This window comes from Falco punctatus (assembly GCF_963210335.1).
Source record: "Falco punctatus genome assembly, chromosome: 6".
In the NCBI taxonomy this organism is placed as follows: Eukaryota; Metazoa; Chordata; class Aves; order Falconiformes; family Falconidae; genus Falco; species Falco punctatus.
Window position 1 is genome coordinate 51,259,911 of NC_137585.1, and position 26,986 is coordinate 51,286,896.

General features: G+C 39.4%; 2 protein-coding genes and 1 long non-coding RNA gene across 6 annotated transcripts in view; 1 reads left to right on the forward strand and 2 right to left on the reverse strand.

Moving 5' to 3' along the window:
• The window catches only part of LOC308065399 (P2Y purinoceptor 1-like), a 32,109-nt gene extending 24,580 nt beyond the window's left edge, over positions 1 to 7,529 (reverse strand). The window contains exon 1 of the mRNA XM_080391341.1: positions 266 to 7,529. Within this exon, the coding sequence (XP_080247467.1) occupies positions 266 to 335 (70 nt within the window). The 5' untranslated portion in view covers positions 336 to 7,529. The remainder of the gene's footprint in view (positions 1 to 265) is intronic.
• Positions 1 to 26,986, reverse strand: part of LOC308065402 — a 220,065-nt gene that overhangs the window by 74,008 nt on the left and 119,071 nt on the right. The gene's annotated exons all lie outside the window — the stretch shown is intronic.
• TMEM117 (transmembrane protein 117) overlaps positions 1 to 26,986 on the forward strand; it is a 234,682-nt gene that overhangs the window by 44,217 nt on the left and 163,479 nt on the right. For all 4 annotated transcript variants that reach the window (XM_080391332.1, XM_080391331.1, XM_080391330.1 and 1 more), the window contains one exon: positions 4,891 to 5,023. In XM_080391332.1, coding sequence (XP_080247458.1) covers positions 4,891 to 5,023 — 133 coding nt within the window. The remainder of the gene's footprint in view (positions 1 to 4,890; positions 5,024 to 26,986) is intronic.

Consider the following 26,986-nt stretch of genomic DNA (forward strand, 5'->3'; position numbering starts at 1 on the left):
CCTTTTCTTTCATTATAAAATGATGTTCATGTACTTACTTGAGAATTAATAAAGTCCTATATGGCAAAGATAAGCTACAGTAGAAGGACAGTTAAGGTGTAAGAATTTGCCTACCAAAGACAATATTTATAAAGAAGTTCTTTAAAAAATATTAAATCTATAAAGTATGTGTATGCATTAATCAGTGTGTAATAGCTAAATAGGTAAAAATATATTGCTTAGGAGAATACAGGGGTAATGAATACTTAATAAATCTTTCTCTTACCTGTTTTAGAAAGGTTGGAATTATCTATTTTACAGAAGTCTAGGTGCCAGTCTGTGCTTTTCCTCTCCATTAATCTGAACCTTCAAAAATCACAAGTGTATTTTGCGAGTACTGTATTTAATCCAAGGTGTTGGTAATATTCTATATGCAATGGCAGCTCTTCAGAGAGCAGATACCAACTGCAAGGGAGATACCTTTTATCATTAAGCCCCTCCTCTCAGTAAGTCAGGATAAATTGCTATTGCCATAGCAGCCTCTGCTTGCTTTTTAGGGAAGGACAGACTTACTGCATATCCCCGGTCTAGCTAGGCCTGGGGCTGTCATTGTTTCCAACAGTGAAAAAGAAGAAACGTACAAATGCTTGAGGCATGTACATGTGTGTTTGCACTTTCCCTTTCTTCCCCCTTCTTCACTGCCAGAATCCTTGTTATTGCTGCCTTACTACTGAAATGGTCCATGGACCTGTGTTGCTCTTTCCCCATCGCAGAGCTTGGTCCAGCCCACCTACCTACCTATCAGTTTTCCTGCCTCACAGTTCCCACCTCATTCCAAAAGCTTAGCCCTGTCAGAGAACTCCCATTCTCCAACTCTGCTTAATCCGGAGCTCAAATCCTACCTACCACATCAGCCCTTAGCCCAGGTCTGCTCCAGGTCCTCCGGTCTTCCTTCCCCAGACATGCGTCTCCAGTCTTCAGCAGCACACACATCCTGGGATATTCCCGTTTAATTCCCTGAATGAACAGCTTACGTTTTTTACTAATTTCCCCTGCATAAGCTTCCCCGTGTGTCCAGCTGCAACTGGATTTTACAGTTCAACAACAGCTCCCAGAGATTGCCTCCATCCCAGACCATTCCGTCTGCTATACCACCTCTCTTGATACTTCCTGTCCAGCTCCTTATCTTCCTTCTCTTTTCCCTACTTTGACATCTTCTGGCACCTGACTGCACTGTCTCATCATTAGATGCTGTCCTTCACCTTACTGCTTGAATTATCAATTGTCTTCTCCTCTTGCCTTCTGCTGGGGCACTCTCTGCCTTGGAAAAGCAAATTCCCATCTCTTGCACTGGTGAGGTTTTCAATAATCCAACAGTTGAAGAACCCATTAAAAAAATCCACCTGGTTTTAGAAAAGAAAAATTCTGTCTGGGAAAAATATAGACCATCTTAACCCCATCATAAAACAGCAATACTCTGTTATTAGGGCATGCAAGTGTGACACTTGCTGTATCTACTGAAATCAGTCAAGGTAAAAGGAAAGTCGCTAGAGCACAAGAGTTGTGAACACTGAAGGAGGTCAGGATGTCAAAAGGAGTATGAACTACTGGATTGAGGTGCATGACACTCACCCAGATGAGGAAGATCTAGTATGGCTGAGCTTTAAGAAAGTGGTTGTTAGAAATTCTGGTAAGAACGGCTCAAGACTTGTAAAGATTCAGGAGAAAAAAACCTCCAGATGGTAAATAAACTGTGTGCCTCAAAAGTTTAGAGATGAAAGACAAAAGGGTGATAGGGTATTCTTGCAGAAGCAAGTATAGATACTATTACTAGATACTATTACGATGCTAAAAACTGATAGGTTGTTTATTTTAGGAAAGGAGAGGGCTGGACATGACAGAGATTCAGCAGAGGAAAAGAGGGATGAGAGTTGATGTGAAGAAGATCTGGAAATTGGATAGAATGAAATTGTATGAGCAGGTGAAAAGGGTAAAGGGCTACAGCAAAACAGAGGTGAGAAACTCTTGTGCTTGTGGTAATGGAGAAGGACAAAGAGAAGGTAAGAGGAGAAGACAGAGAAGCTAGTCCAAGGAAAAATACATTCCTGAAGGAAACATGACAAAAGTTTCACCTGTCACCAATGGTAAGAGTAAGCAGAACTTTTCAGGTGACAAGACATGCAACTGTTCTTTGGAAAAGGTATTCTCTGCAGAATAAAGTATAACACATCACATGATTGAAGTGCTTAGGTCTAAGAAAAACACACTGTATAAGATTCTACGCAGACTTATAATTTGATTTCCTAATGAAATTAGGGAAGTAAATAATGTATGTCAGGGGACATACTTTTACTTCAAATACTTAACACGAGAAAAGCTTTCTGAGACATGAAATGGAAAATGATGTATGACTCAGTAACCTTTTTTAAGCATTTGATATGAGTTATAATGGTCTGTAATCTTTCTCAGCATCGTTTAGAAATACTATTATTAGTAAGTTATTGTTGCATTCTTTTCTTCTTTCCTTTGGACTTCATATTCAGTGTGTAATGTTTGAAAATAAAATACAGAAATGTGTGCATAAAGAACTGAGATTTTTATTTATGTAGAAATAGTGAAAAAATACTAAGACTGCAGGAGCTTATCTTGTAATACTGCAATGAGGCATTATAATTCAACATTTGATGAATATTAAATTAATAAACTGCTTGGTAGCTGATCAGTCTTTCTGATTACCTTAATAGTAAAAATGACCACTGTAGCAACTATATTGCCCTTAAATGTATTAAATATTATCTGTTGGTACAAAGCCCTTTTGAAATCAAGTCTGGGTTGTTAGGTGTTGTTCTTGCTGGGAGTCGAGCACTGAAAGAATATTTCTACAGCTTTCCACCATCATTCACCCACTCCTATTTAGATTATTAATCCTGCAAGTAGATGGCCTTTGAAAAAGCAAGAACTGTTAAAACCAAGTATAAACTACAAAAAGTAGGATGGGGAAGAATGTTGTTTTGCAGCAAGACTTTTGAGGGTGGGACAGTAATATCAATCTTGTTCTGCTAAACTTGTAGATTACAGTTGTGAAATGGCAGGAACATTACCATGAGAAACAATCATAGCTCAAATACTCTAGGGAATTAGGGAATGTTTATTTTCTGTGGTGCGATGACAGTATTTGATGTATATATCTGACTAGGAAATGAATAGTAATTATGTCATAAGTATGGCTGTAAGTTCTGTTCTCTTTCGTTATATGTTTTTTTGTTTCTTGGGGTTTTTTTGTGTGGTTTTTTTTTTTAGTTGGTTTTTTTTTTTTTTTAGCTACCACCACTTATAGGCTTAATCAGTTTGTGCCCTTGTTGTGGTATAATCTAGAAAAAGTCTACATTATAAGAAAGAATAATATTATTCTTCACCTTTGTGGATCAAGGACTTGAGCGTAAAGTGTAAATGATTTGTCTGTAATGTCACTGGAGGTCTCTGATATAATTTGAAACTCAGTCTAAGTCTCCTGGCATTTGCCTGGTGCATATCACACCGTTGGATGGGGTCATCCCAGCTGAGCAGTTCAGTAGGATTGGAATCTTAAGACTTTTTCAGTTTCCTATGTTAACATGTAATGACTGGCAGACAAGAACATGTGTCAGCCTTGTACTACGTAACAAAATGGAGGAGCAATGAGATTGCACAGTATTGTTATCTCAGTCTTATGGAGGGGAGGGTTGATTATTTACTTATTACTAATAATGTATTTTTGTGTACTTTTGGGCTTAAGAGTAGTCTTTGACTTGAGGGATGACTTTTCCTCTGATACATGGTGTTTCCGTCTAGTCCAGGCAATTTCATCCTCAACTGGTCCTGCAGCTACCTTCTCAGAAAAGCAAATAATCTCTTTTTCTCATGAGGCCAAATGACCCAAATCCCCAATTCCATTCCGTGTCTGTGTTTTTCACAAGCTAGACAAACACATGATATTTGACCTCATGCTGTCTGTAGTCAGTGGAAAGAGACAGGCAACCGTTAATGACTCTTGTTACTGATCAAGAAATAGCTGGCATCAAATAATGGATAACACACAGCCTGAGCTACTTATGACACTTCAAAATTTATAAATAGGCACGTTTCTCAGAGCATTGCTCAAATGCCACTAGAAAGTGGCTCTTGCCTTGAGGTCTAGACTAATTCCATGACATCTTCCCTGCTGTGGCATTGGTAAATAATCAACTCTCCTCTCAATAAGACTGAAATAACAATACTGTGTGGAGTGTAGGCTGTAACAGTTTCTAGAAAATGTGATGGTTAAGGCAGTTGCCCTTCCAATCCATCGCTCCTTCCCATTTTTGCACAGATGTGCAGCATTACTGTTCATTGAGCTTCAAAGTCAGCAGGCTGAAATGAAAGAAAACAAAAAGGTAATTTTCTTTTTTTCTAGATGGGTCAGTTGTCCACTCTTGTTCACTTGTGCATGGCTGCAGAGCTTGCTGTGCCACCAGGAGAGCAGAGCGAGTAGAGATATTAATGGCTGAAACTGGGAACCACAGAAAGCTGCTTACTCAGCATGTAGAATCACATGTAGTTTATGTAAAGCCACAGCCACATTTTGAGTGGGTACCACAGGTGTGATGTGGACTCCTTCAGACCTCATCAGTGTTTCTGACTGTAAGAGCCCAAACCACTTTTTCATGTTTGTGGGAAACAACCTTGTAATTTTGTAGCAATAATGTCTGTTCATGCTGAATTACAGAAGAGTAGTTTGGGTGCATGATACTAGATCTGCTTTCCTCATACACAGTGGAATAATTGGATATAAGAAGAAACACAGTTTTAGTACTCTATTTTGGTTTTGTTATCATGTAAACATGTATGTCCTGACTGACTAAAACATGCTTTCTCATAATATTCATACTACAGGTCAGTTGCTCCGTCTGAAAATGTTTCGAGAGGACCACGGGTCTTGGATGACGATGTTCTTCAGTACCATCCTCTTCCTCTTCATTTTTTCTCACATTTATAATCTGTTCCTCATTATGGCAGGGAATATGAGGTACGTTACAGAGTTTCTTTCTGTCTCTTTTGCTCTAGAATATATTCTACCAGAAACTCTTTTTTTTTTTTTTTTTTTTTTCATATTATGCTGCTTTACAGTGAACAAGAGCTTACCAAAATGTAAACATACTAGTATTCACTATCTTTTTTTATTCCTCTGCTTTCTGAATTTTGGTAGACTAGTAATTTAATTGGTTAATTAGCCAAGAGGATTAAAGTATCAGGTATAAAAAGTGGGGTCCTAGACTAATAATACCAACTATTACATCAGAGTAATAATGAACATGATATCTTTTCTATTATTATTTAAAACTGTAGCTCAAAAAAATCAGGTTTAAGTTGGGGCTGAGTGGTTTAGAAGTATAAGCATTACTGTTGTGCATACTGAGGAAATTCTGAGAAAGTTAAAAGACATTGGAACATCCAAACTTGAGGAAGCTCACACTCAAATATTAAGTGTGTAGTATAGTGCTACTTTGGTTATGTACAATAATATTTGCTGATTCAGTTTGTTAAAAAAAATGCTTATAAATCTATTTTTTTTCCCCATAAGTTGCTTTGGCAGGGAAAAATTATGGTTAGCTAAGGGATGAAACTTTTTACAATGTCTGGATTTATTTTAAATGGAACGATTTATATTAATTTTCTGGCCTAAGAAGACTTGCTTTCTCCTATTATCTCAAAATCAGCACCACATTCACTTTTTGATTTTCCTGAGGAAACCGACATTATTAGTCATCTAATATATACAAAATTAATTAATTTGGTAAAAATCACAGTCATGCTGTTTATGAAAGGCAAGATAGCATCTGAAGAATTTCTAGCAAGGAATAAGAAACCCAGTGTATATATGAATTGAAGAACAGTGCAAAAAGTTGAGTGACTTGTTCTTAGCACAATGTCAGAGCCATGCTGACAGAGTCCAGCTCTGGTGTGGTGTGTTGCAAATCTCAAGCCTGCTAACAAAAAACCGCAGTGTATGAAGTCCTGTTAATGATGTCACATAAACCAAAAGGTGAGTAGGAAGCAGACTGGGTGTCACTGAATGAACATCAGTGTAGAGCAGCTGGGCTGATCGTGAGATTGTGACACAAAGACTAAATGTATTGATTTGAGCAAGGCAGGTAAAGCAGCAGAATCACCGAGTGTTTTAGGAAACAATCACAGTAATGACGTAAATATGAATAAGTGCCCAATAACAGGCAGAATATTTATCCCTGAAATGAGGAGGGTAGGAGCATTGCAGGTTTCTGGCTTCCCTGTTTACATAGTCGTACTATTATTATTATATTAGGATTTATGTATGATTATTTCTAATGCTCCATAAACTATAACTAGCTGCCAGACAAAGCATTTAACGGTTTTGAAGCTTTGACTTACGCCTGGAAATCAGAATTCATTTGTCCTTGTCAACATTCCTGCTCCTTGTATCTGTTACAAGCTTCCATTAGCTGCACTGAAGAGACTGCACAGCAATCAGCATCCACGTTCATGGAAATAGGCACAACCCCAGTGCTAAAATACCTGGCATCAGTCCATCTGCCCGCTGGCTTCCTGAGGGGCGAAGCCTATCCTCTCCTGGAGCTTATGCTCCAGCCCTAGATTTGTTATAATTGTTTTGGGAAGCTGACCATGCTGTGCTCAAGGAATCACACTGCTTTTTTGAAAGTGGACTGAAGGCTTCTTACAGCTGTTTTGAGTGTCCATCCCAGCAAAAAGGCAGCAAGCGGATACAGAGCAAACAATTCTGGTCTCAAACTGTACAGCATAAACCATCAGTTAAACAGAGCCCTTGGCTCAGTCCTCTCAAAATTGAGGTAGAACAATGTGCAGTACTTTTGGAAAGAGGGTTTCTACAACAAACATCAAAGCCACCTACTTCATGTTGCCATAATAAAGTGTTTCAAGGAGTGGATTATTTTCTTCCTGAGTAAGTGTAATCCATATGAAAGCTATTTGCTTCATGGTTTGTACTTCTGTGGAAAAGAATACTTCCGTCTACACCTTTTGCTACAGTGCTGTACTGAAATGACTGACACTGGAGAGGCTGGCTTCCAGGATAAAGGTCAGAGTCTGCCTGCATGGAGGTTACAGTCTTTGTAGAGACAAGCTGACCTTCGTGCTTGTGGACTCCTATGAAACACAAGCACACAGAACACGCATCTTTCCAATACAAGGGCTATGAAAGCCTTACAATTACTGTCTACAAGACTGAGTGAAAAACATTTCTTTTTTTGCTTGTGTTTGCTCCTTGCCCTGTCTGTGATTCAGCCTGCCCTGTGTGCTGGCAGGGGAGTGATTCTGACAAGTTTCTTTATGTCAGATGTTTGGTGTCATCAATGAAAATCCCTTTGTGACTCACAAGCAGGAAAACCGCGTCTTGCATGTGCATGCCAGCATGGATGATCACAGCAGAAGCAATATCCTGTTCAGGACTCAGGAAACCTGTGCCAGGAGTGCTTTAAAAGTCCGTCATGTTGACATCTCTGAAAAAAAAAAAAAAAAAAGAAAAGAAAAAGTATATTTTACAGGTCAAGATTTAGGTTATTTTAAAATATATTTTTAAAGACACTTCACATGTGTCCTAGTGTGGCAGACCTAAAATTGTGAATGTGTCCCTTAGAAAAGGGTAGTGGTAGGGACTGTAGTTTTCTGGGAAGGGCAAAAGCTGAACAAATTGCTGGTGTTTGAATATATATTATATAGCTGTTTTCTGGGTGAATGTGTGAGTATTTGAATTGAAAATTTTGTGACAGGTTGAAATGCATTTTTTTAAATTTTAAGTCCCTGTTCTTTTTTTCAGTGGCATTTCCTCTTAGGGATTTCACAGCTTATGGCACTGACCCACCATACATTAGGTCATTGCTCTTGTAGTCAGAGCTGAACATTTGGTGAGGAAAAGCTGTCAGAGAATGATCTGTGGCTATTATTTCTTACTTATTCATCCCTGAAAACAGCAAGCAGAAGCCAAGCTGGGCACAGGCCAAGTTTGTGTAACTGTCTGAAGACCCAGCAGGGCTGAGGCACAGGCTTCAGGAATGAGGTGTTTGGTCCTTCTCTGCAAGAAGGATGTGGAATAGAGAGGCTGAATGTGGAAATGATCCAGAGGTAGGAAAGGTTCAGCCATTTTTCAGACTTAGGTTTAGAGGACACCTGGGGAGCGTAGCAGGACGAGTCAGTCAGAAGAGAGCAGTAGCTGTTAGAAAGCGGTCCTGGCCGAGGCTGCTGTGAGAATAACACAGGAAAACCTGTTCCTGTGAAAGTCAGAGTAACCTTAAGTAGTGCTTTATGCTCAAATAAGGAGAGAAGATTTGGAATAGTTTTAATACTTGGGGAACAGTAAAACCAGTTGTAGAGGGTCAGAAAACATGTGATGCCAGAGGCTGAACTGTGCAGTGGGAACAAGACTGTTGAATTTCCTCTGCAGTTTGGTTTTTAAATGTTTGAAGTAGTGAGGAGAGCACTGCCGATTGCATCTTCTCAGTGGGTAAGTGTCTGTTAGTCAGTGATACGGTACATCGAGGAACTGATCTGACATGATGTGATGTACCATGGTCTGCTGTTCATGCTACGAGTCTTGTGGTGGTTTTGTGCTCACAAGCAGAAGCACAATGTCTATCACGTTGCGGTCCATCATGCTTGTGCACAGTGGCCCGTCATATACTTGTGTGCTATGTTGTCTGCATGAGCCCAGGCATCCTCGGAAAGAGGCTGGCTGCCATCTAAAGCGGCTCTCTGTGTCAAATCTGTCACTGTCACTTTGCCTGCTCTGCACTATTTTTTGCCCTCACATGGCTGAAAAAAATTCCTCCTTCCTTTATCCATCTTACAACAGCTGTGGGAGGCTGTTTGGAGGTCTTAATTCATACTCTGCTACACAGTACAGTGAATAGAAGGTTTTTTTTCTGTGGTTATAGAGAATAAGAAGATAGCAGCTCTTTTGTGGTACTCTGCCTCTACTTTGCCAGGCTCCCTCAGAAATGTCTATCAGCTCCTGTCACTTTATGGTAACATTTTCTTCGACCAGTGCTTGATGAGGGGGGACCTGAAGCATACCTGCTTGGAAGCCGAACCAGAGCATTGCCAGTGGCCACCAAGCGAGGCTGAGGGACGTGACCAGGAGAGGTGGTGATGAACAGCGGCTGCACCTAGTCACACAGTTAGGGCCACGAATGCACCTTGGGGTCCAAGCCCCTGCAGGGTGGCCGTCTGTCCGTGTGCCCGTCCCGGGATGTCCCTGCACAGCCTCTCGGGCAATGTTGTGTGCTACGGGCTGTGCCATGGAAAAAGCCTTACTGGTGTTCATTCCTGGTGTGCGGTGGTGAGGCCCAGGTGGTGGCAGCAAAGGGCGCTTTTTAGTGCAGTAGAAGAAACCCAGTGGAAGTATGCAGGGATGCTTCCAGCAAACTTTTTCACTGGATCTTTCTGTGCCACAAGAAAATTAACAGCCCTTAATTCATCGCGTCTTTCTTTGAAGGAATTCTAGGTCTGGAAGTGTCCAGGGACTGTCCAATGTTTTTGTCATTTGTATTTTGCTTCTGTATGCGTAATGTGCAAAGGTAAACAAAGTCAGTACGTACATGTATTGAAGTTTTTCCAATTGATTGCTTTTAAATGGAGAATATATTGCCTAAAGGAAATCCATTCTCTCCTTCGGGAGCCTGTGTCAGCGAATAATGCTTTGATATTTAAAATTACAACAGGGTGATGTATTTTTCACATGACATCCAAAAATCAGAGTTGTGACTGCTTGTCTCACAATGTCAGCTGTCTTGTCTTTGGTGAAGTGATTTTCAGTTGACCAAAGGATGTTCAGGTGCATAATTATTTGACACTGAAAAGTGTCATTGAAATTGTACACTCAAACCATTTTTTATTTTGATGCTAATTGTCACATTACTATAGCAATAATAGAAGTTGTCAGGATTGCCATCTTCGAATGCTGAATGTGTCAGGAGAGAGTTTGTTGTGAATTTATTACCTGTGCTGCCAAAGGGTTTCGGTTATTCATATAAAACCCTAGGAGGGAGTACATCTTTTTGGTGTACTTTTGTCTTCTCTTATTGCTCATTTCCTTCACAGAAGAAGTGTGAAATTACAACACAATTTACAGTAACAGCAGAAGTTCCTTAGGAATAAAAAAATAGTCCTTAAAATAATTTTAATTAAACTTCATTTTGAAGAGGACTCTGTTTAATTGATTTACTGAATTGGGCACTGATTACAATCTGCAGTTGACAAATGCATACAAAGAGGGTTTGCATTTTGTTTAACAAGCTGAAACAAGGGAACAGCTGTATACATTTTTAATTTCTATTCATTGCATTACCCAAGTTAGTTACTGGGTTTTTTTTTGCTTTTTTCCCCAATTACAGCTACATACAGATGATTTTGTCCCTGGAAGTGTGTATTTACTGAAAGATTTGTACCACATCTTATTCAGCATTCTGTGTTTTAGTTTATTTGATTACTTTTTAATGAGTCTGGGATTATTCATCATTAGTATAATTTTTAGAGCAAGTTATAGGGGCAAACAGGAACGTGTTTTCCTAACCACTGTTACTGTTCTACAGAACTGCAAGGTCCACAGTGGATCTCTATTAGCCCTCCAGACTATCTTCATAGCTGTGTTTACCCAGCCATGTATTTCATGAGCTTTGTGTTGGTGTATCCTTTTTATAGATCTGCTTTACTTATGTATTTATACCATAGTCATACCATAAGGAAAATCCTAAATTGTTGGGGTATTTTTTTTGTTTGTCTGTTTCAAGCTGTCAGCTAGAAAAAAGGACTTATTTTTTGTCAGTTGGCAAAGATAATTATGTTATATTGTGAGCTTGAGAAATTGCAAACTTTTGTGAACTGCTGGAAGGAAAGGTTCCAAATCCTTAAGTCCTCTATGCCATTCTTAGAGACCTAATCCTTTACGGCCATCACAGGAGTTGTTCCCAAACAGCATGTGGAAAACAGGGACTCCCTTAGAATACATAGAATAATAGAATCATAGAATGGTTTGGGTTGGAAAGGACCTTAAAGGTCACCTAGTTCCAACCCCCCTGCCCTGGGCAGGGACACCTTCCACTAGACCAGGTTGCTCAAAGCCCCATCCAGCCTGGCCTGAACACTTCCAGGGATGGGGCATCCACAGCTTCTCTGGGCAACCTGTTCCAGTGCCTCACCACTCTTACAGTAAAGAATTTCTTCCCTATATCTAATCTAAATCTACCCTCTTTTAGTTTAAAGCCATTCCCCCTGTCCTATCGCTACATGCCCTTGTGAAAAGTCCCTCTCCAGCTTTCCTGTAGGTACTGGAAGGCTGCTGTAAGGTCTCCTTGGAGCCTTCTCGCTCTCTCAGCCTGTCTTCAGAGGGGAGGTGCTCCAGCCCTCTGATCATCTTCATGGCCATCCTTTGGACTCATTCCAACAGGTCCATATCCTTATGTTGGTTCTAAACATATTTCTAAACATGTAGGTCCTAAACAGCTTAGACTGTGACAGACTTATGCTATGTAACCGTACATAGAGACAGAAAGTTTAATACAGTTTTAAGAATTATGGATGTAAAATATTGCTCCAAGAATGCAGAAGGCTTCAGTCTTTAACTGGTCTTCACGTGAGGCTTTTTTTTTTTTTTTTTGGCAGGTTGTCATTCCAGCTAGGATCCTAAGGCACAGGTGTCTAGTGAGATCATATCAGCAAAATAAACCATGTTCCCAAGTCACTGTGATTGAAGAGTCTTTTGAGCCAACACTAGTACTTGAAAACTAAAGTTTACTTAAAAATTTCCAAGTTAGTTAAGGAGTTTCAACCTTTACAGCTAAATATACTCAGTCATAACACCTGGTGAAAAAGTACCTCAGTTCCATGTGCTAAATCTGCCACATTGCTTCTGTCTTCTGTAAAGCAAACTTCAGCAAGCCTCTCCTCCTAAGCCAGGAAATGGCAAATCAAAGGAAATTATTAGTTTGGGTGTAATTAGAAGATGATGATTCTGAAGACACCCTTAAAGACTAAGAATTTCATTACCAAAACCACACTCCGTGTCCAGACAGAGGAAAAAGTAAGTCTTGCACATCACAAAACAACCAGCATAGAATCGTCATAGATCCCAGGGTGGATGGATGTAGACACGATACCAAAGAGCTCCCTTATCCATAAAGACATCCCAGGAGTACATTGTGGTCAGCAGGATCAAAGTCTGCCAAAAAAACCTGTGGCACAGTTGGAGCTCTGTTATCATGAACTATCCATAATACAGGTTGATCAGTTTGAGAGTAATGTCAATCACTTTGATAGAATGACTTAAATTAATAGGATTTTGTGGAGAAAGCCAGATTGCAAGGAAAAAAATAAAGTTACCCAAGCCAAACCATTTTCCTGTAAACTCTTTTGGGTAGCTTAGTAGCAAAGGCCAAACCATAGACATTCAAGTGACACAAATCAGTTCTGGCAGGAGCTCTTTGTCAAGACATAGGCAGAGGACCCAGCTTGGGAGTTGGGTACGTGTCATATGTACCACCTGAATTGGTCTCAGGTACCTGCGTTTAGGTAAGAACTATAGTTGTAGCAATGTTGTAAAATCCCCTTCCTCTAAGAGCTTTTTTCCTATTGCTAAAATTAATCACTGGTTTTAGGAAGGTTGTCACTGATCAGAGATGCCAGATGGAAGAACTGTGAATGCTGAACACAGCCAGATCTGTTAGCTCAGAACAGCAAATGCTGGAGGCTGCGATGGGAAAAGCATGTGAGACAAAGGCATGCCCAGCGCCAAAGGGGTTGCATTCAAGCCCTGGGTTGGACAGAGTACACAAGTAGCTGTCCTGTGGCATTGCCATGGTGACACTGATGTGACTTTGGGAATGTCTTAGGGCTGCACAGACTGATTCCCCTTTCCTCCTTTCAAATAAGTATCCTTTCTAGTGCTAGGGATAACTGACTAGATAAATTGATTGTGACACAATATAGTTAAACATTATGCAAAGGTTAATTTATGAAGCTGCTACATATTTTGTATTTGCTTTTTATTATTTTTTTAATTCCACTATTTAAAATATTCAAAATGTCAATTAATATGTTTGTATTAATATGAAACTGTATACATAAGAGTTCACAAAGGAACTTGTTCATTTTTTGATGGTACAGTAAAGTTGGCCATTTTTGAACTGTTCCTGTTCACATCACAAATACAATAACATGGCAGATTTTTCCTCTGCCCATACTGTGGGTGCTCAGTGACATCTTTTTTCTTTTCTGAAGGCACAGGAAATGGCTACAACATCACTTTTTTATTTCATACCACTCTGGATTGAATGGACATGCAGATGCTGAGAGCATTTTCCCTTAGTCACACTATGACACTGTCAGTGTGGCTTTGTCCATTAGGATTATATGAAAATACTCTGCTCCATCAGCCCTCTTGCCACTTCAGGAGCCATAGCATTGCTACTGCCTATGCGTCTTGTTTTCTTTGCCCATAACACACATGAGTTGAGTCTCCTGAAGAGTTAAAAATGCTTTTCTCTAACAAGACTGTTGAGTTCCAATGAGAAAAATAACCTAGGCTGAAGTTAGTGGGTTACTCTGTGTTTGCAGCTCATGATGTGAGGCCATATGTGTACGGCTGATCACGATGCAGGAGGCTGGAAGTCCAAAGGTGCCTCCTGAGGCCTCTTAGGCTGTAGGTCTGTCAGGATGATCTGGGTGGAGTGCAGTATCTGCTTGTATAGGAAATCAGGTCCTCAGGTCATCTCTTCTCACCATGAACTAGGAAATCTGTAAAGCTGTAATCTGGACTACTCAGAGGTTTTTCTTTTGCTGGGGTGAAGCTAGGAGTGGGGCTTACCTTCTGCAAGGCGGTCTGAGGGGAACTGCTACTGGTCTCCTTTAGATGAGGAGCTGGTCCATTACTGTCTGTCTTTCTCCCTTTTGCTTTTAGCTCACGGGAGGACATTCAGATAAACACAAAGATTTAATAAACAGAAATTTAATAATAAGCACTTCCATAAAAAGCAGCTTTTTAACAAGGAAAATGCTTCCTGGCACTTTTCATCCTTTTTTTTTTGTTTTGGCTGAAGAACCTGAAGATGCCAAGTACCTGGAATGGGAAAGCATGTAGCACAGCTGCTACCCTAGTGAAACATTTGCTTACTTTTGGTACTGCTGCTGTATTCTTTTTTTAGCATCTTAACAGAACTGGGGACCGGAGACCCCACCTGTCCCTAGCATCTCTGCCAGTAAGGAGGTGGGTGGTAGCAGCAGGTACCAGCAGGTGGGTAGGCAGCCCATTCCCCAGCCTTGTTAGGCTACCACACCGGAGGGTGCAGTGGTAATTGAGACTACTGAACATGAAAGCCATGGCAAAGGAGAGAAAGAATTGGGAAGTGCAGGAAGAAATTTTGTAGGCACTCTCTTTCCTCTGGTAGCAGCAGCAGCAGCCGATGTGACTCAGACAAATTTGGCCCATGTTGTGCTTTCAGCACCCACAAGGCTGCACCTAGGGTAATCATCTCTTGCAGCCCTTCTGATAGCCCTGGGTCCATTTAATGCCTCACATCTGGGTGTGACTCCTTGTGCGAATGAAATTGAGCACTTGAGGTAGTCATTGCCAGAGGATGGCTCTAATGCTGGTGGCTAAACTGCTCTTGCTAGAGAGGGAAACCTGATTTATCTGGTTTATTCATCATTTAGTAGCACAAGAGGAAACAGAAGAAAATGGAAGACCAGGTTTACTTTCAGAGAAAATATGACTTGAGCTTATTTAGCATTTATGATTGCAGTCCCCCTGCAAATGCATTTGTAAAACGTATTTTATTGTCATCTCAAAAAATAACTGCACTGACATTTTTATAGAAATGTCTGAGTTTATAAAGTCATAATACATGTCTCCCCTTTGCTTTGTCCAGTCATCCTGGACATACAACCATAGCAAAAGTAAGTTGTCCATGTAAAAAATACTTACCTGTATTTTTCAGCAACTGCATGTGTTCTAGGCCTGTTTAATCTGTAAGTGTGATGTAAATGAAACTGTGCACTGATGATTAATCTGCGGGACTGCTGCAGTTTTTTAAAAACAGTGTATCTGGGTCATATGTGACACCAGTTTATTAATATGTTCATACCTCTACAAATCAGCAGATTAAGAGATGTGCTTGTACATGTGAACTTTTAAATGTTTCATTCCATTTAAACATTGACTCCTTTCTTCTAATCTAGAAATTTTGTATTTTTGATCAAAATGTTATGATTTTTTTCACCCAAACTCGAGTTTTAACATTTTGGCTGTGAAATGGAAGCTGTGAACAGGTTTTGAGTTTTTAGAGAAAACAGGTACATGCCAGTAAAATAAAAACGGATGAAAATCTACTTGTTTGATAGATATCTTTTGATCTTCTTGGATGCCCTAGAGAAGTTTGAAATATTCTGTCTGCCAAACAGTAAAGGGCACAAATTAAGATGGTAGAGCAATAGGGCATCTCATTCTTGTTACTTGCATTATTTTTATTGATATTCACCTGAGAGATTCTAAAATGAAACTAGCAGTATTTTTGCTATTGATTTGGACTTGAATGCTTAGTCTTCTCTAAGCAATACTCATAATATGGAGAAATCTTCATCTCTAGTCATCTAACAGGAAAAAAGGCAGCAAATTTGGGGATGGAGGAGAAACTTTCATGATTTGATAAAGGAAATTTAGTCTACAAAAAATACTGAGGAAGTTAAAGGCTTTCTTGCTTTATTTAATGTCTTTTTTTCAGTTGATTACTCAGATACTTCTGTCTGTGAGTCTTTGTGCCAAGCCTTGAGTTCTTTAGACAGAATATCCAGTGGATGATCCAGGATTTTTACTTGGTAATAGCTGCAACACCCTACTTTCTTTTACTGGTAAAACCAGATAGTGTCTTAGAATTTCTTCAACTTTCTTCACAGAAATACATTTTAAGCCCTTTTCCCACTACACTCATCTGCAGGTTTTGAAGTGAATGTTTTTATTTGCTATGCAGCAACAGTATGCACAGTTTTGAGACAGGCCTTACTACCATTTTTAATTTTTTTTTGTAATTGTGCCAAAACTATGTATTATGTAGTTTCAGCACCCAAAGAAAATTCACGCTTGAGTAAGCAGCCACAGCACCAGTTACAGAAAATTGGCACAGTTATTATTTTGCATAAAACATTGAATGCTTGCTGTAAAAAGTTAATAATCAGTCCAAAATTCTGCAAGAATTCAGAGATCTTTTTGAATAACGCACAAGTAACTACTTATGGTTGTACCAGATGGCAGAAAAAAATTGCTAAATTAATGAAAAAACCTCTTTCTAATGAATGGGACCACAGCTTTCTCATGATACCATTGTTCAATTAAATTTAGTGTTAAAGCAATGTAATGAATATGAAATTTTCAGTGTTATTCAGGCAAAATGAAATTGTATCCACTGAGACATTTACTTTGTCCATTCTGTAGAGATAGTCTGTGAAAGGAGGAATGGACTGTATATTTCAGAGTGTCTTGGTTGTGTTTGTGAATCGGTACCTACATGTATGTATGTAGACAGGAATTTTAGTGATATATGGCTATTTCTGGAAAAATTAAAAGGCTTTTTAAAATTATTATTATTTTAAAGATACATACTTTTGCCTAAAGGCATTACTGGGAGTCTGTTATTTAAAGATTTTCTCTCTCTCTCTTTTTTTTTTTAAATAAAACTTTTAATGCATTTCACCAGTTTCTGAATGAGTGAACTTGAAAATAGCTGAGCGCAAAATACCAAAATTGCATGCCAGAGTGATATTCACATATACATGCAGAAAGATCAATGTCACTTAGGATACAAACATTTCCCAATGCAAAATTTTCCATGCAAAAATTTTTTACAGAAAATTCTTGAGTGCTGTGCAGATGGGTTAGAAATATTTTGCCACTTACCAATGCTCACCTAGCAAAGTGTAAGTTGGGAATTTATTTTTAGAGACATTTTTACTGTGAAAGAATCAGCATGAGTGTGATGGAGAGCACCGCTGGTTGAAACATTGAAAATGACACAATTAGAACCTATCTAAATGGAAGCAAGCTGTAAAAAGAATTGTGATAAAATGGCTTTCAGTGACACATACTCTGAAAAGTAAAGATACACAATAGGTCCTGCTTCTTTCAGATGACCCATTGTAATACCTCCAGTCTATCTAGCACATAATGATAACTGAGAACATAAATTGATACTAGGATTTGACAGGTACAATTAGTTCTTGACACCTACAATTAGTTGTCCAGTGATGAATAAAGGATAATAGAATCAAAAGAAACTTTTTCTAGCGTTAAAATGTTCGTGAGGCTAAGAAAGGGAACATTCCTTTAGCACAGAGCTGTTTGAAGTAACAGGAGGATGACACGCTGCCCTGTATAAGGCACAGTGGGGGCACTTGCACAGGGCTTCTGTTCTTGTCTTGGAGGAGTGGTGGCCGGTAGCCTGCAAACTCCCTGGTGCCTCCCAGCAGAGCAGCTCTGCTCCTGGGCAGCGTGGCAGCAGTGGCAGGAACCTGGGCTTTTGGTTCTGTGACACCGGCTATTGGTGACACGTGTACTGTGCTTCTTGGGCTTAGTGCTGAGGCTTGGAAGACTGCCTCAGGGACAGAAATAAAAGACACCTTACATTACAGATGCCAGAAATGTGTCACAGAAGCCTAGAAGTTCCCAGGGCTGAAAATATTCCTGTTAGTCTCTGGTTGTATGTACCAACATGTAGCTTTTGGTCTTTTTCAGAGTTACATTGTTGATAATTAAAAATCGATTTCTCACAAAATTTATCCACTAGAAACATTCCATGCTGAAACAGTTTTCATATATACATATGCAGAGGAACGAAGGCAGTGGGTTGATCAGCATTGATAACATGCAGCTGTGGCCTTGCCTCAGAGGCAGTGGGTTGGTTGACATGGATGATGTGCAGCTGTAGCTCGTTCCTGCTAAGTAGTTAAATAGCCCTGAGGATTGTGGGAAAGGTGGTTTGGGTGGTGGAAGGAGATACAGTGTGGATGGTAGAATCTGACCAACGGTAAAGCCTTGTTGCAGCTGCCTGGTTTGTTTGTGCTGCAACAATTGGTGCTCCATGTGAGGCTGACTGAGTTGGACTCTGACTACTACAACTGGTGCCCCACAGCTGAGGTGAGTGGGAGCACCTGCAACCCATAACAGATACAGTGAGAGGTGATCCTTTGATGACTGATTGATATGGGTGTGTTGCAGTATTTGTTGTCCATCTTAACTCGAATTACAACTTTTGGTGCCCAATGTAGATGGGGGCTAACTGATATGGGTGCAGAAGAAGAAAATTCTATGTTAACAATGCTTATAGATATATTTGAAAAAAGAAGCATAAAGCATAACAAGAAGGCAATAAGAACTTTGCTAGGATGGTGCAAAGCAAATGATGTGCTAGTTATGATGAAAAATGTCTCATGCATTCAGACATGGCAAAACACTGGAATATTACTTTTTGAGGCTGCCTTGAGGGGGGGATAAAATTGCAACATCGCTAGCAATGTGGAGATTAGTCTTAGACTTACTAGAACAATTAAAAGTGGACAAGGAGACAAATTTGATATTTTCAGTGCTTATGGATATATTTTAAAAAATGTAAAATATGATAAAACAGCAATAAGAGTTCTGATGGTGTAAAAAGTATGATTTGCCGGTTATGGTGAAAAAGGTTTTTAATGTTCAGACATGGCAAAGCATTGGAAAGGTACTTGAGGCTGCTTCAAGGGGAGACAAAATTGCTAGAGCCTTGTTAACAACATGGAGTTGATCATAGATCTGCTAGAACAATCAGAAGTGGACAGAGAGACAAACCCTATATTCTCAATGCTAATCAACCCACTGACTCCATTCCTCTACGTGCATGCAAGAATATAAGTTAGAATGGAAAAAATGCAGTGAAAAATTCCCACTAGTGAGTTGAAACCAAAATTCAATAAGCTAGAGGACAGCAGCAGCATAACCAATCCACCTCTGAACAGTTCTTGTGATTCAGAAAAATCCATCTTTTAAGATACTTCAGTCTGGGTTTTTTTTGTGTGTGTGTGGTTTTTTATTATTATTTTCCCTCCAAGTAAGAATTGTCTGCCCCTTCCAGGAAGTGGAGAGTTTGAGGTTGGAAAACCTTGTCTTTAATCTATTGCTGAAAGCATCCTGCGTCTAGGAGACAGCCATGTCTCAGGATATTTCCACACAGTGGGCACTGAGATCCAGGTTTTCCCAGTTCTGCTTTGCCTTATGTTGCAGCTGCATAAATGAATTGATTCACAGGCAGTAAATAAGCAGAGTGCGCACAGTGTCAGAGAGATCACTTGAATTCTGTAGCAGTGAACACTGCATATGATTGTATGTGCTCATCTGGTATTACTGGTTCCAGGTGCTGTAAATAATTTTTGTTTTGTTTACTGCAAACTTATGCTCAGGATTAAAGTTTACAGAAGGCTGGGATAGAAAATGCAAAATGCTGCTAGGTGGGACCTCTGTGATTCTTAACCTAGGTTTTCCAATTCCACTGTTCCTCTCAGTAAATTTTTACTTTTTCAAAGAAAAACACAATGACTGGGGAATGGAGAGGCATCCACTCCAGGGTGCTCTGGGAGTGTCTAAGGATCTGGTTGGGGATTCCTAAGTCCCAGTGGGAGGCTTGAGACTACCAGAGCCATTGTTCTCTAGATTGAAGGTTACTGCCTGTCACCTTCCTTTGCTGGATTAATATTTGAATAGTTCTACATTAATCTAATTCATAGTATTTAATGTTCTTTCCTTGTTTATGCATCATAGTCAAATAGATGGTAAGAATATTTATATTTATATTCAATATACTTTATGTTATTTATATTTACTACTAATTTATGTTTGCATGAAATCAGAAATTATACCTTGCTAACATTTCCATTTCCCTATTCAGTTCTTAATTTTAACCTTTGTGTTCATTAGTTTGTATTATAACAAAATGATCATTTTATTTTCTAATGAAAACTTGACGTTTAGTTGAACATTTGTATCTGTGGAGCCCGTGAAGACCAATGTAGTATCAGATGTGAATGTCTCTTACATATAGGTTTTTGCCAAGAGATAGGGGATTTTAGACAGAGCCCTGTTTGGAAACAAAGACTTGAGTTTTCTCAGTTGTGAAGTTCTTTTGTGAAGAGACAGAATTTGAAGGAACAGTGTGTGCTGTGAAGAGAGGTTGTCCACTATCCCATGGTGGAGGAAGTCTGGACTGGGAAAAGGAAGGCAGGGAAGGGACTTTGCCTTGTCTAAAGCACTGGTCAGACTTCAGGCTACAGAAGGTGTAACAGCACACTGATGAAGATCCTTCCTTGCAAAAGAGTTTAAACAGATCTTTATTTTGTAAAGCTCTGCAATTGTCTGGTGTTTTTTAGGAACAAAATTGACTGTGGTTAAATTCTCCTTGTATCGGAGTCATTTTGCCCATTAAATGTTAACAAAGAAGCTAAGTGCATTTTTTTACACAGAATGCAGTTGTGAAGGAGTGTTTAAGTAACACACCAAGTGCATCAGGTTTTAGTAGGTTTTCAGAGACTATGGTGTAAAGAAGTCTTAAGCCTGCAAAATCTAGGTCTCAAAAAGAGAGATGTAAGAGAAAAGCAGGTGTCCATTGGTGTTACTGAAAGACACAAACTCTGAAAAGTGACCCAGCACTGCCCTAAACCAGTTGGATTAGGAGCAGGTGATTAACTGCTTGTACCTGTTTGCAGCTGACTGGTGTCACCTGAGAAGAGAGCTTGGAATTTGCATTTTATCTGTCAGCCTACCTTTTTGGATCAGCCCACATCTGCTGCTGTTTGCTGGTGCTTTCTGATTCAAACCAGACTGTTTTAGATTATACACAAAAGTAAAAAGTAGTGAAACCAGTTGAGGTTGTTTAGGTCCTAATAAAAATGTTGAGTCAGTTTTTACTTCCTTCAGACTGGTTTCTTCATCTCTAGTTTTCAGGCTGCGAAATTCAATAAGAAAAATACAGTTTGTTCATTGGATATTAGAAATCCTGTTTTGGGGGTGCCATGAGTGGGTTGCCATGGTAAGGAAAACCAGGTAGATGGATCACAGGTACTGATGCCTGTAGTCTGTCTAGCGGAGATGTGGATTCATTTTGTACTGGTATAAAGTTGGTGGTTCATCCAGGGATTTTTTGCTTCTGTGTATGGAAAATAAGTGAAATTGTAAAATCAGCATTAAAGCAGCTAGAGGGCACTGTGGCTAAGCATTTGTAATCTGCCTTTTAACGAGACCCGATTTACTTGCTGGATGTAAATCGTAATTCAGAATTAGCAATAGTTTTAAAGCTACCCCTCATGTCTTTTGTCATTTATAGAATGGATCAAAATTAGTATAAAAAAAGATTTTGAAATATGTGCTGTTTCTGTCTTTCCTAAGCTTATGAATGAAGAGCCAAAAATATATAGAACAGGGTATTATTGAATTCCTGCAAAAGAATATATTGACTATAAACTATATACATATTTACAATGGCATCTGCACATTTTCTGATGTTGAAATCTCCTATTCATTACTCGCATGTGTCCAATTATTAAATGTTACCAGAAGCTGTTATCCATATGTTGTACTAGGATCTTTTGTAGGTAAGTGACAGATGAGATATTCCTATATATGTCAAAAGTTCTTCTCTGATCAAGGTTTCAGTGCAATGCATAAAGTTTTACTTTGTGACTTTGCATGGTCTTTAGTCTGTATGCTTGGGACAATGAGTAAAACAAAAATGGTTTTCTGTAACCCGATCAGTTCCTTCACACATAACTAGCAACATTTCATCTATGAAATGTTACCTCATGGAAATGTTACTGAAGAAAGATTCCAGACTTTGACTTACCGAGAATGGCAGCTTCTGAACATGCAAGGCTGGATCTAAATTCAGATCTTCTTGTGTAGATTTCCTCAAGGAATGCCTTAGCCCTCCTGTGACCTCATTTAAACCAGTAGAACAACCTATTGTGAACTGTGCTCATGTGGGCAAAGCACACTGAGTCTGTCCATAAGCAGACTGCTATGAATTAATAAGTCAGGTGCCAGATAACCCACTCTAAATCACAGATTAATCCTTGCTGGATATGTGATACACACATAGCTAATGGAGAAATAAGGTTTTAAAGAACCTGCCTTTAAATGTATACAGAAAAGTATATTGAGATACTTAGGGCTATAGTGCAATTCCAAATAAGTGGTTCAGAGTGCTAGCGTTTGTTTCCTGTGTAAAATTGGTGATAATCAAATGAAACATTATGTTATTTTTCATGATTCCAGAGTTCTTGGCTTAATATTTAATCAGGATGCAGCATGGCCGTGTATATGGTTCTTTAATGCAAAGTTTACATCCGACGTGCCTGAATGCTTTTATCTACATAAATCACATACCAATTAGCTGCTGTTATTTAATTACACCATCTATTTGATGGAATCATTTATTAATCCCACCTAATTTGCTGTTTGCTGGTAACTGTTTGCGGTTGTGTGGTTCAGCTGGGATTAGTTTCATGCTGGGTGCTGCAGCTGTGCCATGACTCAGTTCCTCTCTTTTGTCTCTGTTTTATTCAGGAAGGTGACAATGTAGGTAACAGCTGAGCCAGTTATCAGTCTTGAGTTTATTGGTGGATTGAGTGCATGCTCAAGGCAAAGATAAAATTATTTCTGCCCTTGGAGAGTTGGATTTTTCCTTTTCAGGTTGGCTATGATTGAGCCTATTCCTGATTTTTGGCCTTGTTATTTTCCAGTGTCATTGAAAAATAGGTGTCTGCACATTTGCAGCAGCATTAAGTATATCCTGTAGAACATCTGAATTTGCAGTGGGCTCGCAGTAAATATAGGTATTGAATTTTTGTCACCCTACCAATAGCTATTTTACTTCTATTGCACAAAATATACTTTAAAAAATGTTAATTGGAACCTACTGGGCTGACTTAAACAAGTGGTTGCACTAGGTGTACTAAATTCATGATTCGTGAGATTTGCTACCAGCTTAACCTTCAGTACTTTAATTAAAGGCAACTGTTTTTTATCAGTTTGGTTGTTCTTTACCTTCAAGGAGAAAACTGCTATAATAAACAACCAAAACCAAATGTAAATTTATTGAGGTAGGTATGAAAGGAATCAAATTGACCAGCTTGAATCCTTAGATTACAGGGAAATGACCCAGGATAATTGATTCCTCTCATTGAGACTCAGAGTCTCAACATAGAAGTGAACTCTCTACATTAATGCTTTGTCAGTTCTGAGGTATGTTTGAGGCAATCCAACATACAGTGGATTGTTTTTCTCTTTTCCCTTCCTCTGTCCAACAGGAGATTTGTTGGAGTCTCTTCTGTCTTGTGGCACAAAATGAGAATTAGAGTAACAGGGATTCAGTAGAGTGCGTGTTTTAAAGTCTTCCTAGCAGATCGTTCTGCAAACCACCAATTTTATAAGTGTAGTTTTGTATAATACCAGAAGTCCACAGAGAACAGGTTTTCCTTTATTATTTAGATAAATTAATGTAAACCAACAGAAGTATTGCTCTGCACCAATGTTTTGTGATTACTTGAGCTGTCATTTCATGTCAATGGAGTGAAACCTGAAAACTGCTTTTATTCTGATCATTTGATAATCCTTTAAGCCCAGCAAGCAGTTTTGGTCCCATGTAATTCTTTGTCATTGTTGTCAATGTACTGTACATGTAGGTATTAGATCAAACACAGGGAAATACCTTCTCTTGCACCTGTTCTTTCCTTGTTTATGCATCATAGTCAAATAGATATTAAGAAAGGCAGGATTGATCCAGGTTTGATTTATACTGATAAGAGTCTCTCCTAGACAAATGCAGATGGACAGGGATTGATTGTCAGGCTGGTTTTTAGTAGTGAAATGTTAAAGGATGGTGTGTATCCAGTTCTGTGCATTGTATGTACCTGGCCTTTCATTTAGGTAGGTACAAGGGCCCAGTCACAGAGTTCTTACTATATTGCAGCCTATGATTTAGGTGAAATGCTTCCCTTAACCTACTCATAGGCACAAGCTTACTTCTCAGTCCTCCAAGCTTTGCCTGTGAAGATGTTCTTTACCCAGTCTGACTGCCTGTATATTGGAGGCCATTAAATATCACCTGGTTTTGAACATTTATGAGTTTGACTGGGCTCAAATATAATATCAACAGAAGGCAGGAGCCTCTGGGGTAACATGCACTAGGCTATACACACTCAGAGGAGTCTGCAGCTCTAAAATATTCGAGAACTGAAGAACTAAATATGTCAATGGACAGTGAATCTGCTGCTTCCTTTGGTAAGCTGTTCTAAGAACTGTTCTGCTTTCCTGCTGCGAAAGTTTCTAGCTCTGACTCATAATGGTTTTATACCTTTCCACAATAGATTAAAGAGTCTTTCTGTGCCCAGTGCTTTCTTTTTGTCCCCACGAAGATATGCATAGTCTGTGACCAGGTCACCTCTCAGTCTTATTTTGATCAGTTGAACAGGTAAGGTTTAGACTCACTGTTGTATGTATTTTCTGCAGTCTTTTTGACACAGTTTTTCAACATGCTTTAAAAATGTGGACTCCAGAACTGTATGCAGCGTTTTGGTATCAGTCTTACCAAAGCAGTGTATAAAGGTAAAATGATTTCTTTTCTTCTCCATAGTGCTTCTGTTATTGATGCAAATTAGCTGCACATTTCCCTAAATCTTTTGGCCTGCATCCCTGCTCTAGTGAAGTCTGTCGTTCCTATCCACCCCTCAATTAGCTGACATTGCTCCTGGTATAAGCAGTGTATTAGACCTTTAATATATGCTTTGATTTTTCTCTCATTACCTGTGGCTATTTGGAAAAGCACTGAAGAAAGCCCTGATAAATATTGTTTTACACAGTTTTTTAATAAAAAGACTGGTTGCTACTAATGGTCATATTTCACCGTTTCTTTTCTAAACTGCTCCCCCTATAGAGGCAATTGACCCTATGGTATCTAGTACCTGTTGCTGTTTATTGCTTTAGACATTTGAGCGCAGTGCTGCCCTTGGAAAAACAGAGGATAACCTACCTCTTTGAGCTTATACTGAAGGTTATGTTGGCAGTATCTAAGGCGATTGCCACATGGGTAACAAACTACATTGCTCCAGAAAGACTTCCCACGGCCTGCACTGACAACCTGAGTGAAACAATGAGATATTTTGACACAGTGTGTATAAGGAGATATGATGTGCAAAATAATGACACTTGGCATTACACCTAGTCACACAATAGAAGTATTGAAGATATGAGAGGTACTGAAAGTGAAAGGTGTTTGGGGCTTCTGGAACCTTTAGTGTTTTGATTGCTTCCATCAGTGCTCACCCAGCAGTTCAGTTTGCATTGCTGAATGCCAGGGTACACCTTGAGCTGTGCAGCTTTATCCCTTTTTTCTGGGTGTTCTTTTTTTTGTTTGTTTGTTTTTTTCTGTGGCCAGAGGGGCTTCCAGTTTAAACCTCTTCTGGCCTCTGCGACAGAGGTGCCTGTGTTTTGAAGAACTAGTGCCATCTGTTTTCTGCTGGAGTACATGGTGTGGCACGAGCTACTCCTGGAGCTTCAGGAAGGAGGTGGGAGAACAGTGAACGTGGCAGGCTGCATAGATGAGTGCCATGGAGGCAGAGCACAGTAGCTGGCTTCTTGCGACTCACTCAAATACATGATAGAGCAAATACTGAAATTAGCACATTGCAAGTCGAATGCCCTCAGTGCCCAGCAGCTGACTGTCTTGCATGAACACCATGTGGCATGGACAGGAGATAGCAATAAGATTTGTGTAGGAGGGTCTGAGCCAAAACACAGCTGGTAATGCAAAGCGCAGGGGGGGACGCTTGAATCCCCTGTAGTGGCATGGCACATGCTGGTGAGGAGCTGTAGAGGTGGTAGTTGCTTTTGGATTGAAAGTATTCCTGTTACGTTGTTTTGTTTCACATATAATTGTGCTTCCCTCATCCCTTAAGTTTCTTACAGTGTTTACCTAAGTCCTTTTGGAGGTGTTTACAGTTATGGGAGATTACCTTGTTCCCTGCTGAGAGTGTTTGTTGTTCAACAGCAGCTGTTTGGTGGTGTGGGTTTGTTTTTCTTCCTTCCTCCCCGACCCCCCCCCGTTTGCTGCATTGATAAATAAAACTGGCTATTACTAAACTCATCGAAAAGTCAGTATTCTGACAGGTTCAAGATAGTCCCAAAACATGCTTATGATTAACAGTTTGTTGGTTTTAACATCTAGTATTTACTGACATTCCTCCAAGTATCTTCAGAAGATCTGTGATAGTCTTACCTGCTGGTCTGGAATCATGTGGAACAGCATTGCCACTGTGAAACAGGGCACCCAGGGCTGTGTTGTTTGGGCATTTTTGGATGTCACTGATAAAAAGATGTTAGTGAGGTACTGAAAAAGAAATACTAACTTTTAAAAGGTATATAGTTCATTTCTAGATGAGCTAGTGGAAACAATACGAAGAAGCACCTTCAGGAGTTTGTAGAATTTAATCTCTAGCATTATGCTAGACAGGCTGACAGGTTCACAGATGGAGTATACTTTGAAAGAACAGTAAATGGTATTAAAGTGCAGAATAGAACTTTCCAAAACTTCTGAAAGGGTTCTGGAGAGTCGAGGCATGTAGTTCCTGAATTTTTGTCCATTTTACTAAGCATGCTTTGGAGAGGGTATGTGTTGCTATAGTTGGAAAAGTTTTGTGGTGCATAATTTGAAAGTCAAAGTAACTTAAAGTTTCAGAATAAACAAACTTTTGCGCCTTTCTGCAGTTAGTCCTTTATGATATGCTTGGGGGCAACTGAGAAGCTATAGATGCAGAAATCTGATATCCCTACTGGACAAGCTGGTCTGATCAATGAACTGTAGACAAATATGCTGTATTAAAGGTTACACTAAAAGAATTCTTCTGAGGGGGGAGGTCACGC